The sequence below is a fragment of the Bufo gargarizans genome, chromosome 1 (assembly GCF_014858855.1).
Source record: "Bufo gargarizans isolate SCDJY-AF-19 chromosome 1, ASM1485885v1, whole genome shotgun sequence".
Taxonomy (NCBI): domain Eukaryota; kingdom Metazoa; phylum Chordata; class Amphibia; order Anura; family Bufonidae; genus Bufo; species Bufo gargarizans.
Genome location: NC_058080.1, coordinates 124,719,086 through 124,735,558, shown reverse-complemented (window position 1 = coordinate 124,735,558; position 16,473 = coordinate 124,719,086). Strand labels below are relative to the sequence as shown.

Here is a 16,473-nt window from a genome sequence, read left to right as displayed (position 1 = left end):
GTTTATGGTCTATTTTATGGTCTACTTGGCTAGATGTATACATATATACAGATGTATACAAACAGTGATATTGTGAACCTATCAGGGAGATCACAGACACCCACAGTAATCGATGGACATCTGCTGTGTCAGTGTCTGAGCTCCAGACATCAATATCACTTGTATACAGGCTAATAAATGCTGATTCCACACACTGCAAAGGAATAAGCAAAATGAATGCTCAAAATTGCATTATGACATACTTCATATATACATTTCTATTCCATGTCTGTGTACACTTTTTGTGAAAATCATGGAAAAAACACACATGACCACAATGTGTGAACACAGCCTTAGTGATGTCTGTAAAAGCAATTTAATGAAATAAAACTGTCATCTTACAGCAGAATGTCGAGATCCGGGCACCGATAAGTGCTGCTCCACTGTTTCCACTGAATTAATTGGTGGTAGTTTGTTCCTGCTGGTTTGGATGGATGGTGAAGACAGCCTGTCTAATCCAGTATATCTGTAATAGGAAAGAAAATAAAAGAGTGACTAATGGTACAGAGTTTCTCAACACAAGATCCTGTCACATCCTATGCCTCTGCTGGGCACAGGGTCTGGTACAGTAATGGGCCTCAACAGTCTAAAGTTTGAAGATGACTTTGTGCCAATCACTGATTGGAGCCAACATCATTTACTATATAGCTAAAAACTGACGTGTACATGTTCTATATAGACTTAAAGAAAGTTCCAGGGGTGAGCAGCACTACGTTTACCTCCATAGATGTTATCAGAGAAGAAGTCCTCAAGAGACTAGTGGGTGCAAGCAGTGTCGGACCCTGGCCTATGGTCCCAGACAATGAAGTTCAAAAAGAAAAACTGCAGCACTCCTCCAATTCAAGGCAATGTGGTTATTTATTAATTAGACATTAATACAAGGCAATGTTTTAAGTCTTTTTTAAGCTATAAACTTACGGTACTCAAGTCTGACACTGACAATTGCATATCATCAAGGTGCATGATCCATATACTGTACAGGGTGGCGCAATGCATATGACACACTAAAAGAGTTGTCATTTACTTTAAAGGGGTTTTCCAGGATTACTATGGTTTTTATAAGGTACGATCATGTAGTTGCATACCTCATGTACATCTTCCCCATGCTTTTTTTTGTTTTACAATTTTTACTCTCCTGACCCATTCCCACCATGTAAACCTATCACTCTGCTTTGTTTCCATCCTGTATGTAGCACTTCCTATAGCCAATTAATCCCAAGATGCACCTCTTCTTTCTCTGCTACAGCTTCACCAACCCCCAGCTGGTTACAAAGACACTCCCCTAACACCCAGCTAGTTTATAGCTCCTCCCACCCAGCTAGTTACATAGCCACTCCCCTATCACTGCCCTTAACACCCAGCTAGTTTATAGCTCCTCCCATGCAGCTACTTACATAGACACTCCCCTATCACTGCCCCTAACACCACCCAGCTCATTTATAGCTCCTCCCACCCAGCTAGTTACATAGACACTCCCATATCACTGCCCCTAACAACACCCAGCTCATTTATAGCTCCTCCCACCCAGCTACTTACATAGACACTCCCCTATCCACGCCCCTAACAACACCCAGCTAGTTTATAGCTCCTCCCACCCAGCTAGTTACATAGACACTCCCATATCACTCCCATATCACTGCCCCTAACAACACCCAGCTAGTTTATAGCTCCTCCCACCCAGCTAGTTACATAGACACTCCCATATCACTGCCCCTAACAACCCCCAGCTAGTTTATAGCTCCTCCCACCCAGCTAGTTTATAGCTCCTCCTACCCACCTAGTTACATAGACACTCCCCTTTCACGGTCCCTAACACCCAACTAGCTACAAGTTATAATAGGGCCTATTGTGCTTCCATAATTTTACTGACAAGAATACTGATGCAAGCTCCCCAAATTCCCTGACAGAACTATCAACAGGGGCCCAAAACCAAACCTGAACAGCAGTGTGAACACAGCCTCAAACTGTAATGGCTAACCTCCAGCAGTCCAGCTGTGGTAAAACTACGACTCCCAAGATGTACACTTGCTTGGCTGTTCTCAGAACTCCACAAAAATGAATGGAGCATGCTGGGAGTCGTAGTGTCACCACAGCTGGAGTGCCAGAGGTTAGCCATCACTGGTATAAGGGTACTGTCACACTAGCATTGCTGCCTGCCTGCCAGATCCGGCAATCTGTATGCAAACAGATACTATTAGTAGATGGATCCGGATTCAGATCCGTCTCACAAATGTATTGCAATACCGGATCCGTCTCTCCGGTTGTCATCCGGAAAAACAGATCTGGTATTTATCTTTTTCAAATTTTTAAAGGTCTGCGCATGCGCAGACCGCGAAACCGGATCCGTTTTTCCGGAACACTTAGGGCCAGATGCGGCATTAATGCATTTCAAGTGTTCTGGCATTTTGGATGGAGAAAATACTGCAGCATGCTGCTGTATTTTCTCCGTCCAAAAACCATACAGAGACTGAACTGAAGACATCCTGATGCATACTGAACAGATTGCTCTCCATTCAGAATGCATTGGGATAAAATTGATCAGTTCTTTTCTAGTATAGAGCCCCTAGGAAGGGACTCAATACCGGAAAAGAAAAACGCTAGTGTGAAAGTACCCTAAAACATCAACATTGACACTCCAAATTGAAAAATTCCATTTAATTTCTTTTTACATTTCAGTTTTATGTGCCTGATATACTAGTACATTTTTCTCTGACAAGTTGGCTTCCTCAGTGATCTGTAACCAGTGGCTCTTGGGCCCCCACATGTGGCTCTCCAGCTGGTAGTAGCTGTAAATACTTTTGTGGCCTAGTGGCAACGAGGATGTCATGACATGACTACAACTTGGCCATATCATTCATTACCCTAATAAACCTTTTCCCTTTTAATTCCCAGGATAACTCATCAAAGCCTGTTGAAAGTGGACCTCTCCTGTGCACCTGTGAATGTAAACAAGTGAGAGAGTGGAAAAGCGGTGAGAGTGAACATGTTAGGGACTAACAGTGCCCAAAAATCTTTACCGGTTGCCAGTTGATCCCCGGGTATAGCGCCAATCTCAGTATGAATCACTGCTAAGGATAATACACAGTCCAACAAGTGGATTATAATGGTTAGAAGAATAGATTATTCAGCAAAAAAAAAAAGAATAGATTATTATGCAAAGGGTATTGGATCGTCAAATTAGAACCTATCACCTAAAAGAAAATAGAGATATGTAGATCATCTATAGTAAGGTGAACCAGGATCGGATACAAAAGGAAAATCCTATTGTAGGATTGTGACATCGTGTCTATTTAGGTAACAAGGTCGACACTATTTGTTATCTGTGGCAAAGTGATGGTATCAATCTATATCATGTGGATGGGTATCCCCCAGAAGGTGATGGAGAAAGGCCAAATATTTTGGATTCAATGGTAAATAAATGAGTAGCTGAATATATAAGCAATAAAAGACAGGTGAAACTCCAAAAATGTTTATATCGTGCAAAGTTCATTTATTTCAGTAATGCAACTTAAAAGGTGAAACTAACATATGAGATAGACTCATTACATGCAAAGTGAGATATTTCAAGCCTTTATGTGTTATAATTTGGATGATTATGGCTTACAGCTTATGAGAACCCCAAAGTCACAATCTCGGGTATGGATTAATTAGCTGACTAGAGTGTGACACTTTGAGCCTAAAATTCAAAAATTTTCACAAAAATTCAAATTTTAAGTTGCATTACTGAAATAAATGAACTTTTCCACAATGACATTTTTTTTTGTTTTACCTGTATACAGATTGTGGTTATATAAAACCTAATAAAACCATATAAAAACAAAATATATATACAAAGTATATATAGTATTAACTCACTTCACCAGGGAGTGGTCTGTAGGATAACCTCAATACACCTACAGATCCTAAAACCCCCCTGGCCAGGATCGCCTGTAGAATGATAGATACTTGATGGCAGCCCAAAAGGATGATGGCTTCAGATCGATATCCTTTATTAAAGATTCTGCTCAATGAATTTTGGGGAGTCAGCAGGGTCCCCTTCATCAGGAGCAATACAAAGAAAGCATAAAAACATACCACTGCCTGTACATATTTGTGTGGATGTTCAAAAAGCCACCAGAAAACATGGGGAGGCTTCGTTATCATTCAACTCCAATGATTAGAATTTGAACCTCACGTTAGAATACCACCCTAGAGAAGCCATCTTTCTAGATCTTCATCTGAGCAGTAGCAATTACCGGATTTCCACCAAGACACAGTTCAAAAGTGTCGACGCAATCTCGATTTCAAGAGTTCTCACCATCACAAGTGGAAAACAAACATTCAATTTACTCAAATGAAAAGGATTAGAAGGAACTGCTCAGATGAGGCCACTTTGAAAGAACAGAATAACACCCTGAGTACTAGGTTCATGGGTCTACACCCTCCGATTCTTCTATTCATAGGGACTTCCGCATTGCGTTCCGCGTTGGAACGCACGCAAGACCGGAAGTACGTCAACTGTGGGACCGGAAGTTGTCACTCCCGACCCCACAGTTGACGTACTTCCGGTCTTGCGTGCGTTCCAACGCGGAACGCAATGCGGAAGTCCCTATGAATAGAAGAATCGGAGGGTGTCTTCTCTCTACAAAGCATAGCTAGCGGTATTGTTAGTGAGCGCAACATACAAGATGGGATTTGGGAAGTTGGCTATGTGTGTGGGAGCTTGGTTCCGTGCATGTGTTAACTTTACTGAAGAACGAGCAAAGGGTTGACAGTATTGTTAAATGAACAAAGAAATAAACTAAATATATTATATGCTATATAAACTTTACTGGAGAACGAGCAAAGGGTTGACAGTATTGTTAAATGACAGAAAAAATGCACCACACGGATATGCCACTGACTATACTGGCTAGCCATAAATGCAGATATTAAAAGCTGAGACTTTTGCCAATATATTCCTGTCAGGAAGATATCGGAGCCCCAAGCACCACGTCACGGTTCTCAGCATGGCAAGGGGTCCTACCACTACGCTACCTATGGTGTGAACAAGGTCTGAAGGTGATGTAATCCAGCTCACAGCCAAGCTTCCACACAACTGCCTAGTAGGACAACTAGTGCAATGTGAACAAAGCCAGACTGTAAGCCACACCCATATCAGACCATGTAATGGAGGCTACCAGGTGCAAAGAGTGTTTGAATGCCAGGTGAAGGCACATACACTACATATAAAACAAGACAAAAACACAGAAATATAGTGGCAAATCTGGGGGAGCTGCTCAACCCCTAACACTGTAGCGTGTTTTTCATTGGGGGAACAGCCCCACCGCATGTGGACCGCAGCAAACGACTATCCCCAGCAAAAAATATTTTGCATACGGTGGAGGATGTCGGCGCGGTCCACATGCACCACAAAGGCATCCTACACAAAACGGAGCATTGTGCGGATGAAAATATAATCATAAATCACAGAAAAAATGCACCACACGGATATGCCACTGACTATACTGGCTAGCCATAAATGCAGATATTAAAAGCTGAGACTTTTGCCAATATATTCCTGTCAGGAAGATATCGGAGCCCCAAGCACCACGTCACGGTTCTCAGCATGGCAAGGGGTCCTACCACTACGCTACCTATGGTGTGAACAAGGTCTGAAGGTGATGTAATCCAGCTCACAGCCAAGCTTCCACACAACTGCCTAGTAGGACAACTAGTGCAATGTGAACAAAGCCAGACTGTAAGCCACACCCATATCAGACCATGTAATGGAGGCTACCAGGTGCAAAGAGTGTTTGAATGCCAGGTGAAGGCACATACACTACATATAAAACAAGACAAAAACACAGAAATATAGTGGCAAATCTGGGGGAGCTGCTCAACCCCTAACACTGTAGCGTGTTTTTCATTGGGGGAACAGCCCCACCGCATGTGGACCGCAGCAAACGACTATCCCCAGCAAAAAATATTTTGCATACGGTGGAGGATGTCGGCGCGGTCCACATGCACCACAAAGGCATCCTACACAAAACGGAGCATTGTGCGGATGAAAATATAATCATAAATCACAGAAAAAATGCACCACACGGATATGCCACTGACTATACTGGCTAGCCATAAATGCAGATATTAAAAGCTGCAGCTCCCCCAGATTTGCCACTATATTTCTGTGTTTTTGTCTTGTTTTATATGTAGTGTATGTGCCTTCACCTGGCATTCAAACACTCTTTGCACCTGGTAGCCTCCATTACATGGTCTGATATGGGTGTGGCTTACAGTCTGGCTTTGTTCACATTGCACTAGTTGTCCTACTAGGCAGTTGTGTGGAAGCTTGGCTGTGAGCTGGATTACATCACCTTCAGACCTTGTTCACACCATAGGTAGCGTAGTGGTAGGACCCCTTGCCATGCTGAGAACCGTGACTTGGTGCTTGGGGCTCCGATATCTTCCTGACAGGAATATATTGGCAAAAGTCTCAGCTTTTAATATCTGCATTTATGGCTAGCCAGTATAGTCAGTGGCATATCCGTGTGGTGCATTTTTTCTGTGATTTATGATTATATTTTCATCCGCACAATGCTCCGTTTTGTGTAGGATGCCTTTGTGGTGCATGTGGACCGCGCCGACATCCTCCACCGTATGCAAAATATTTTTTGCTGGGGATAGTCGTTTGCTGCGGTCCACATGCGGTGGGGCTGTTCCCCCAATGAAAAACACGCTACAGTGTTAGGGGTTGAGCAGCTCCCCCAGATTTGCCACTATATTTCTGTGTTTTTGTCTTGTTTTATATGTAGTGTATGTGCCTTCACCTGGCATTCAAACACTCTTTGCACCTGGTAGCCTCCATTACATGGTCTGATATGGGTGTGGCTTACAGTCTGGCTTTGTTCACATTGCACTAGTTGTCCTACTAGGCAGTTGTGTGGAAGCTTGGCTGTGAGCTGGATTACATCACCTTCAGACCTTGTTCACACCATAGGTAGCGTAGTGGTAGGACCCCTTGCCATGCTGAGAACCGTGACGTGGTGCTTGGGGCTCCGATATCTTCCTGACAGGAATATATTGGCAAAAGTCTCAGCTTTTAATATCTGCATTTATGGCTAGCCAGTATAGTCAGTGGCATATCCGTGTGGTGCATTTTTTCTGTGATTTATGATTATATTTTCATCCGCACAATGCTCCGTTTTGTGTAGGATGCCTTTGTGGTGCATGTGGACCGCGCCGACATCCTCCACCGTATGCAAAATATTTTTTGCTGGGGATAGTCGTTTGCTGCGGTCCACATGCGGTGGGGCTGTTCCCCCAATGAAAAACACGCTACAGTGTTAGGGGTTGAGCAGCTCCCCCAGATTTGCCACTATATTTCTGTGTTTTAGTATTGTTAAATGAACAAAGAAATAAACTAAATATATTATATGCTATATAATAAAATAATAATGTATAAAGAAGAAAAGAAAATAAATGAATCGCACATCCAGCTGCTATGCTTTGATCTAATCCCTGCTACTTTTGCAGAAAACAGCACTAAATAGCGCATGTGTACTGCCTCCTATGCTACATGCTAAATGTGGCATTAGTGTACATTTTGATCAAAAGGCATAAGCCCACTCACCACGCCAAGGTTGCCTCTCTGAGTGGGTCCTACTCTAAAATTGGAGCAGCGCTGCACGGCGACCACCAGCGCTGTAGCGCCAATCCGGCAGGCGGCAGGGCCCAGCACTCAAACAGCACCACTGCTGCCAGACTATGCCATACCTAGCACTGGGCCCTACCAACCAAGTTCCTGAGAGCTTCAGGTAAGTTGAGCTTTGACAACTGTTCACATGGTGCGGTACTGCACGGGGGCCACTGTGCTGTTTTTCTAGTGGGTTGGTGGGGCCCAGTGCTAGGTATGGCATAGTCGGGCAGCAGGGGTGCTGTTTGAGTGCTGGGTCCCGCTGCCTGCCGGATTGGTGCCACAACGTCAGTGGTCGCTGTGCAGCACCGCGCTTATTATAGAGTAGAGGACCCACTCATAGAGGCTACCTCGGTGTGGTGAGTGGACTCATACCTTTTGATAAAAATGTACACTAATGCCTCATTTAGCATGTAGCATAGGAGGCGGTACACATGCGCTATTTAGTGCTGTTTTATTAAAAGATATTGGTAATGCTATATAACAAAAAAATATATATATTGGTTATACTCTATGATAAAGAAGAGAAAAAAAAATATATATATATACACGGTGTACCGAGTATATTGGGATGGATGGAAAGCCTGGGAGGAATGGATTGCCTGGCGAGTTACATGGATAGAGATTGGTTGAAGATTATTTGCACATAAAGCTTTACATCAAAGTCCACCTATTCCTGAGGTGATGAGCCACTGAAATAATAACAATACAATGTAGTTACATGCAACAATATGTAAAATATATATATATATATATATATATACAGTACATACCAAAAGTTTGGACACACCTTCTCATTCAAAGAGTTTTCTTTATTTTCATGACTATGAAAATTGTAGATTCACACTGAAGGCATCAAAACTATAAATTAACACATGTGGAATTTTATACATAACAAAAAAGTGTGAAACAACTGAAAATATGTAATATTCTAGGTTCTTCAAAGTAGCCACCTTTTGCTTTGATTACTGCTTTGCACACTCTTGGCATTCTCTTGATGAGCTTCAAGAGGTAATCACCTGAAATGGTCTTCCAACAGTCTTGAAGGAGTTCCCAGAGATGCTTAGCACTTGTTGGCCCTTTTGCCTTCACTCTGCGGTCCAGCTCACCCCAAACCATCTCGATTGGGTTCAGGTCCGGTGACTGTGGAGGCCAGGTCATCTGGCGCAGCACCCCATCACTCTCCTTCATGGTCAAATAGCCCTTACACAGCCTGGAGGTGTGTTTGGGGTCATTGTCCTGTTGAAAAATAAATGATGGTCCAACTAAAAGCAAACCGGATGGAAAAGCATGCCGCTGCAAGATGCTGTGGTAGCCATGCTGGTTCAGTATGCCTTCAATTTTGAATAAATCCCCAACAGTGTCACCAGCAAAGCACCCCCACACCATCACACCTCCTCCTCCATGCTTCACGGTGGGAACCAGGCATATAGAGTCCATCCATTCACCTTTTCTGCATCGCACAAAGACACGGTGGTTGGAACCAAAGATCAGACCAAAGCACAGATTTCCACTGGTCTAATGTCCATTCCTTGTGTTCTTTAGCCCAAACAAGTCTCTTCTGCTTGTTGCCTGTCCTTAGCAGTGGTTTCCTAGCAGATATTCTACCATGAAGGCCTGATTCACACAGTCTCCTCTTAACAGTTGTTCTAGAGATGTGTCTGCTGCTAGAACTCTGAATGGCATTGACCTGGTCTCTAATCTGAGCTGCTGTTAACCTGCGATTTCTGAGGCTGGGGACTCGGATGAACTTATCCTCCGCAGCAGGGGTGACTTTTGGTCTTCCTTTCCTGGGGCAGTCCGCATGTGAGCCAGTTTCTTTGTAGCGCTTGATGGTTTTTGTGACTGCACTTGGGGACACTTTCAAAGTTTTCCCAATTTTTCGGACTGACTGACCTTCATTTCTTAAAGTAATGATGGCCACTCATTTTTCTTTACTTAGCTGCTTTTTTCTTGCCATAATACAAATTCTAACAGTCTATTCAGTAGGACTATCAGCTGTGTATCCACCTGACTTCTCCACAACGCAACTGATGGTCCCAACCCCCTTTATAAGGCAAGAAATCCCACTTATTAAACCTGACAGGGCACACCTGTGAAGTGAAAACCATTTCAGGTGACTACCTCTTGAAGCACATCAAGAGAATGCCAAGAGTGTGCAAAGCAGTAATCAAAGCAAAAGGTGGCTACTTTGAAGAACCTAGAATATGACATATTTTCAGTTGTTTCACACTTTTTTGTTATGTATATAATTCCACATGTGTTAATTCATAGTTTTGATGCCTTCAGTGTGAATCTACAATTTTCATAGTCATAAAAATAAAGAAAACTCTTTGAATGAGAAGGTGTGTCCAAACTTCCCAGCCCAATGTCCATCAGCCTCCTGGCTGTACAGAGCACTGTTCACACACAGTCTAAAGGCCAGTGCCTTTATGGGGGAGTGTGGCCCTGTAGTCCTCCCGACTCCGGCCTTGTGACCACTTGCGCCCAAGCGTCACGGCGTCCCCCAACAATCCGGCTAGCATCTAGCCCCGTGGCCCCTCAGCCAGCCCAGCTGAGACCACTCTTCCAGAGCCTCCAGCAGGACTGTGTTTCCCAAAGATTCTGTCTCCTTCCCCAGACTGGGACCCACACCCAAGTCCAACAACAGGATTAAATACCATCCCTGCACATGGGCATATTCCAAAATCCCAGACTGGAGCATGGGGAACAGGCACCCACCCAATACATTGCCTGTTCCTAGTAAAAGCCCGCCCCAGACTAGCTGGAGCCAGCTAAGCCAAGTAGCTTGGTGTCCACCAACTAGCTTAGTGGCCACCTATATCTAGGGCCTTTACTCCACCAGTGCCACATCTGCATGAACCTTTTTTTGTCGATCCTTTAGGGGGCATTGTGTGAGTGAAAGTCTTTCTTTGTGGTTTTCATTGATTGATGTACTTAAGATCATTATTAATTAACTATGTGATGCTGTATAAATGTGCACAATGCATTGCTAAATGTTGTCACTGCTTGAGAAAGATCCCAGGAAGCAGATCGAAATGTTGCGAGTCTGGTGAATAAAGTTTTTGTACTATTTTACGCTTTGGATGTGCCGTGGAATTTCTTCAGCCTAGGGTTTTAGTTAGACGGAAAATAATATAGGTTGTTTGGGAACATCTTTCTCTAGGATTGGGTCCTTTAAGAGAATAGGCCAATGTTTGGTTAAAATTTGTCTAATAACTCTATGTTTGGAATTGTACTGCGTGATTAGGCCTAAGGGAGGTTTGCTAATGGGGACTGTTTTGGGGGTTTTCCTTTTCGAACTATCTTTTTGGTTTTCTTTGAGGATCCTATTGGTGGATTCCATGATAAATTGTAGGGGATAGTTCTTCTCCATGAACCTAGTACCTAGTTATTCTGTTCTTTCAAAGTGGCCTCATCTGAGCAGTTCCTTCTAATCCTTTTCATTTGACTAAATGGAATGTTTGTTTTCCACTTGTGATGGTGAGAACTCTTGAAATCGAGATGGCGTCGACACTTTGAACTGTGTCTTGGTGGAAATCCGGTAATTGCTACTGCTCAGATGAAGATCTAGAAAGATGGCTTCTCTAGGGTAGTATTCTAACGTGAGGTTCAAATTCTAATCATTGGAGTTGACCTCTTCTATGAATGATACCAAATCTTTAGTATTACTATTCCAAATTAAAATAATGTTGTTGATATACCTTCTGTAAAATATGATATTAGTGTATCCTAGGAATCTGGTTTTCAAAAGCCCCATAAAAAGGTTGGCATACTATGGGGAAAATTTTGTGCACAAGACAGTCGCTTTTTCTTGTAATTGGATGGTACCATTAAACGTGAAGTAATTATGGGAGAGGATAAACTCAATGGATTTTAGTACAAAATCCCTCTGTATGGGTGGCATGTGTGCATCGGAGTCTAGGAATTCTTGAACTGCTTTGATCCCTAATGAATGTATTATATTACTGTAAAGAGATGTCACATCAAGTGAAGCCCATATGTATCCCTCTTCCCATTCTACCGTTTTAAGGATATTGATGAGATGTGACGTATCACAGAGGTAGGAAGGTAGAGCAAGGACATATCTCTGTAATAAACTGTTGATATATTCAGAAAGGTTGGAAGTCAATGAACCTATTCCGGATATAATTAGTCGTCCGGGGGGGGGGGGTTGGAAAGAGATTTGTGTATCTTGAAACTGGGTGAGATGCCTTAAGGTAGGCCCATTCTATTTTGTTTATGATGCCACTATCGAAACCTGTATCTACCAGATCAAATAATAGTTTCTTATATTCTTTTGTGGGGTCCTTATTCCGTGGCCGATAATAATTTAAATCAGAGCGTATTCTCAGTGATTCAGTTAGGTAATAGCTTGAATCCATGGTAACAATTCCCCCTCCCTTGTCTGCATTTTTGATGACTATTTCTCTATTGTTCCTGAGGCTTTTTAGGGCAAGAGTTAAGTCAGAGTTTAAATTGTAAGGTTCATGGTTGTGAAGAGTGATGGCCGGTTCGCATTGTTCGCCCGCGAACATATGCGGGCTGCCATCTTTTTTCACAAGTCTGGCGAGGCACAGGTAAGCTCTTACCTGTGCCTGTGCCGCGAGCCGGTCTGAAAAAAATGCGGTCACCGGGAGCAGGCAGTTACGAGAACAGACCGATAAAGGCCCCCGGTGGCTGTTCTTGGAACTGCCTGCTCCCGCTGACCGCACTTGTTTTCAGACCAGCTCGCGCACAGGCACAGGTAAGGGCTTACCTGTGCCTCGCCGGACTTGTGAAAAAAGATGGCAGCCCGCATATGTTTGCGGGGTAATTGGGTTTATGGAACTAGATGTGGCCCCAGACCCTTCTTGGTTGATGGTTGGGTGTACGTATGAGTGAGATCTCTAGGCAAGGTGTTCGTACGAGGCCCCCCTGTCTGATTGCGGTCTTTAATAATGAAATGACGTTGAAGTGTTTGTTTTCTTGTAAATTGATTTAAATCTATAAACAATTCAAATAAATCCAGTTGGTTTGTGGGGCAGAAGGACAGGCACTTACTAAGTAGACACTACGATACTGTGTAGCAGAGCTTTCAAATTGACCTCTGCATCCTCTCCGTCCTCTTTTTCTTCTTGTGCTCGACATAGGGGTATAGAAGTGGATAATCTTCAACTGGTGGAGCGGATTTTGTAGTGGTTTGATGTGATGGGCCTGGGGTTGAGATTATTGCGTTATGATCTTGGGTACTGGACATCTTGCGCCTTGGGGGGGGGGGGGGGGGGGAGATGTGTCCGGGTAAGGGGCGATAGATGAACTAAAAAAGGGGTCTCTGTTAAACTGGGAGGTAGTGCAAAAAAATGGCCTGGGCTGGCTGTGGAAACAGAATGGGTTGAGTTGCTGAGTAGTGCATCCAGTGTGGTAGGAGAAGGGGATGAATTCAGTAGGTCACTTGATGAAATGGGACGTTCAAGAGATGGTGTAGTGGATTGTGCTATAGTCTGGGCGTTCTTTTGTCTGATGGTTTTGGATGATACAGGGATAGTATAAATGGATGCATTCAATGCCTCAGTTCGGGTATAGATAGCCAAGTAATTAGGGTGATGGTTGTGAGGTCACAGCAAGGGGTTTGTTGTTAGATTGTTCTCTGAACTAAACGGGGACTCATGTACATTGTTCGTGGGTTTAGGCCTAGTGGGTACTGGTACTGAACTAGCCAAATAATGGGCAGATATAAAAAAATGTCTTATTTTGAGGATGGGGGTGCAGTTTGGGGGTTCCTCTTGAGTGGATCCTGGTCATGTCTACTGTTATAAATTGTTCTACCCCTCAGTGGTCGACTGACCGCTTGAGGTATGTCAGTGGTCTACAAGGAACTCTGTCAGGGGTAGCAGTATGGGGGGTGTTTATATTTGGATAACTGGAAACATCTCTACTGGTATACACTGGTAAATTGTTTTTACGCTTTCTTTGTATTGCTCCTGATGAAGGGGACCCTGCTGACTCCCCGAAACGCGTTGAGCAGAATCTTTAATAAAGGATATTGATCTAAAGCCATCTCCTTATTGGGCTGCCATCAAGTATCTACCATTCTACAGGCGATTCTGGCCAGGGGGATTTTAGGATCTGTAGGTGTATTGAGGTTATCCTGCAGACCACCCCCAGTGAAGTGAGTTAATACTATATACTTTGTATATATATTTTGTTTTTATATGGTTTTATTAGGTTTTATACAACCAATATCTTCATATTTTTTTTTTGTGGCTAATCTCCATCACCTTCTGGGGGATACCCATCCACATGATATAGATTGATACCATCACTTTGCTACAGATAACAAATAGTGTTGACCTTGTTACCTAATAGACACAATGTCACAATAGGATTTTCCTTTTGTATCCAATCCTGGTTCACCTTACTATAGATCAGGCATGGCCAACCTGCGGCTCTACAGCGGTTGTAAAACTACAACTCCCACAATGCCCTGCTGTAAGCTGATAGCTGTTTGCAGTCTGGGCATGATGGGAATTGTAGTTTTGCAACAGATGGAGAGCCTCAGGTTGGCTATTCCTGCTATAGATGATCTACATATCTCTATTTTCTTTCAGGTGATAGGTTCTATTTGATAATCCAGTTCCCTTTGCATAATAATCTATTCTTTTTTTGCTGAATAATCTATTCTTTTAACCATTATAATCCACTTGTTGGACTGTGTATTATCCCTAGCACCGATTCATATTGAAATTGGCACGATAGCCGGGGATCGACTGGGAACCAGTAAAGATTTTTGGACACTGTTAGTCCCTAATGTGTTTACTCTCACCGCTTTTCCACTCACTTGTCCACTTACACGTAGATTATTTGTCTACGTTGTCATCCCTACAGCAGCCTCTCTCTATTCTCTACACCCTTTCTACCATGGGGATTCCATTGGCACCTCTAGTTTATTTTATCTTTTGGAAATTATTTTCCTTAAAGGGATCCTGTCACAAAGTTTTAGGCTATAGAGATACGGACATGCACGGCTAGATCGCCACTAGCATGTCCGCAATATATCTGTCCTATAGGGCTGTGTGCTTTTAATTTCTTTAAAAAAGGATTTTATAGATATGTAAATGAGTGTTGTATGTGTCCAAGGGGCTATACTAACTTTCGTGGAGCCCAGCCACGCCCGCCTGTGAAGGAGCCCAGTACCGCCTATGTCCTCCGAATAGATTGCCGTAATCTCGCGATGCGCGAGATTCGCGCATGCGCAGTTCTTTCCCTGAGGCTGATGCCAGCATAGGGAAGGAACACTATACCGGCACTGCGCATGCACGAGCTCGCGCATCACGAGATTACGGCAATCTATTCTGAGGAAATAGGCGGTGCTGGGCTCCTTCACAGGCGGGCGTGGCTGGGCTCCACGAAGGTTAGTACAGCCCCTTGGACACATACAAGACTCATTTACATATCTATAAAATCCTTTTTTAAAGACATTAAAACCACACAGCCCTATAGGACAGATATATTGCGGACATGCTAGCGGCGATCTAGCCGTGCATGTCCATCTCTCTATAGCCTAAAACTTTGTGACAGAATCCCTTTAAGATTTGATTAACCCTCCTTTTTATCTGTTTATTTACACACACCAATGAATGTGCCATTTTTAACCCTCCAGATCTGGTGGAAAATAATTTATAAATGTGCCAAACGGCAATAACATGACCTGGATGTTCTCTGGATACTCACAGTTTTGTACCCCTAAGGACTTCATCACTGTACACATTGGGTGTTTTCGAGCGCATTGGATCTAATGTAAGAGCAGGCAGTCTTCGCTGGGTGGGGGTTTTCCTAGAAGGAGTGTGTAGAAGCCGAGAGGATGAAAAAATGCTATTGTCACTCGATCTTCCAAGTCGGTTTCTTGCGGAGTTTAATACTCTTGGCATAGCAGGTAAACTTTTATCTTCTTGTTCACTTAAAATAAAATAAAATTGATAATTATTTTTCTTACACAATTGTTAAATGATGATTCAAGAAAACTTAAATAAATCACATTTTAACTAGTATGTGTATAGATCATGTGTATAAACTGCACATTCTTTGTTGTGTATATACAGTGCCCAGAGGACTACTGCACAGGGTTAATTACTGCTAAATGGGTTAATTTAATGTTATGGAGTTAAATGTGATTTATTGTTAAAGCACATATTTCTTTATGCATTGTGTATGTATGGGCAATATATAGTAAACAATGGCAGATTTGCTTAGGTTACCAGGATGATAAACTGTGTCCACCCCCTGGTCACTTAGTTAGTTGGAGCAAAGCATGGCTGCAGACAAGACCTACTAGTGCAGACTCCTGCAGACTAGGCCCAAGTCCACCGAACCTTTCTCTCTGAGACTACAGCTGCCAAAGACAGAACTTTGCCACCACAGTACCCCTGAAAGAAAGAGACCGGCCATCTTCCATGGTCCAGAACCAATAAGGTATTTGCTTGTTTAGGGCAAGAGACTTTTGAGACTTTACTGTCTCTGGCACCTTCCACACTTTGGGATGGACTGGCCATCCAGATCTAAATTCTGCTCCCCTCAGCCTGGGAATTGCATGCATGTTGTTGCCATAGAAACTTGCAAAGTGTATTTAGAATGGGACCCAGGAACTACTACTACCATCATTGACACTGACCATACACAGCTGTCGAGAGACTACACTGTGGTATACTTGGTAACTGTGCCTTTTGCTGCTATATGTACTACTACGCCCATCATCAATTAAGTAACGATAGACTTTATTTATTGCAACCAACAAGCCCGGT

The 16,473-nt window shown here is 43.1% G+C and overlaps 1 protein-coding gene across 5 annotated transcripts in view; it reads right to left on the bottom strand.

Annotated features, from left to right (window-relative positions):
* FAM149A (family with sequence similarity 149 member A) overlaps nucleotides 1-16,473 on the bottom strand; it is a 201,731-nt gene that overhangs the window by 23,641 nt on the left and 161,617 nt on the right. For all 5 annotated transcript variants that reach the window (XR_006390399.1, XM_044297878.1, XM_044297869.1 and 2 more), the window contains 2 exons: nucleotides 15,407-15,631; nucleotides 382-505 (listed from right to left, as the gene is read on the bottom strand). Coding sequence is in view for 4 of the 5 variants with exons in the window: in XM_044297878.1 (XP_044153813.1) it covers nucleotides 382-505; nucleotides 15,407-15,631 (349 nt within the window). In the remaining variant the exon portion in view is untranslated. The remainder of the gene's footprint in view (nucleotides 1-381; nucleotides 506-15,406; nucleotides 15,632-16,473) is intronic.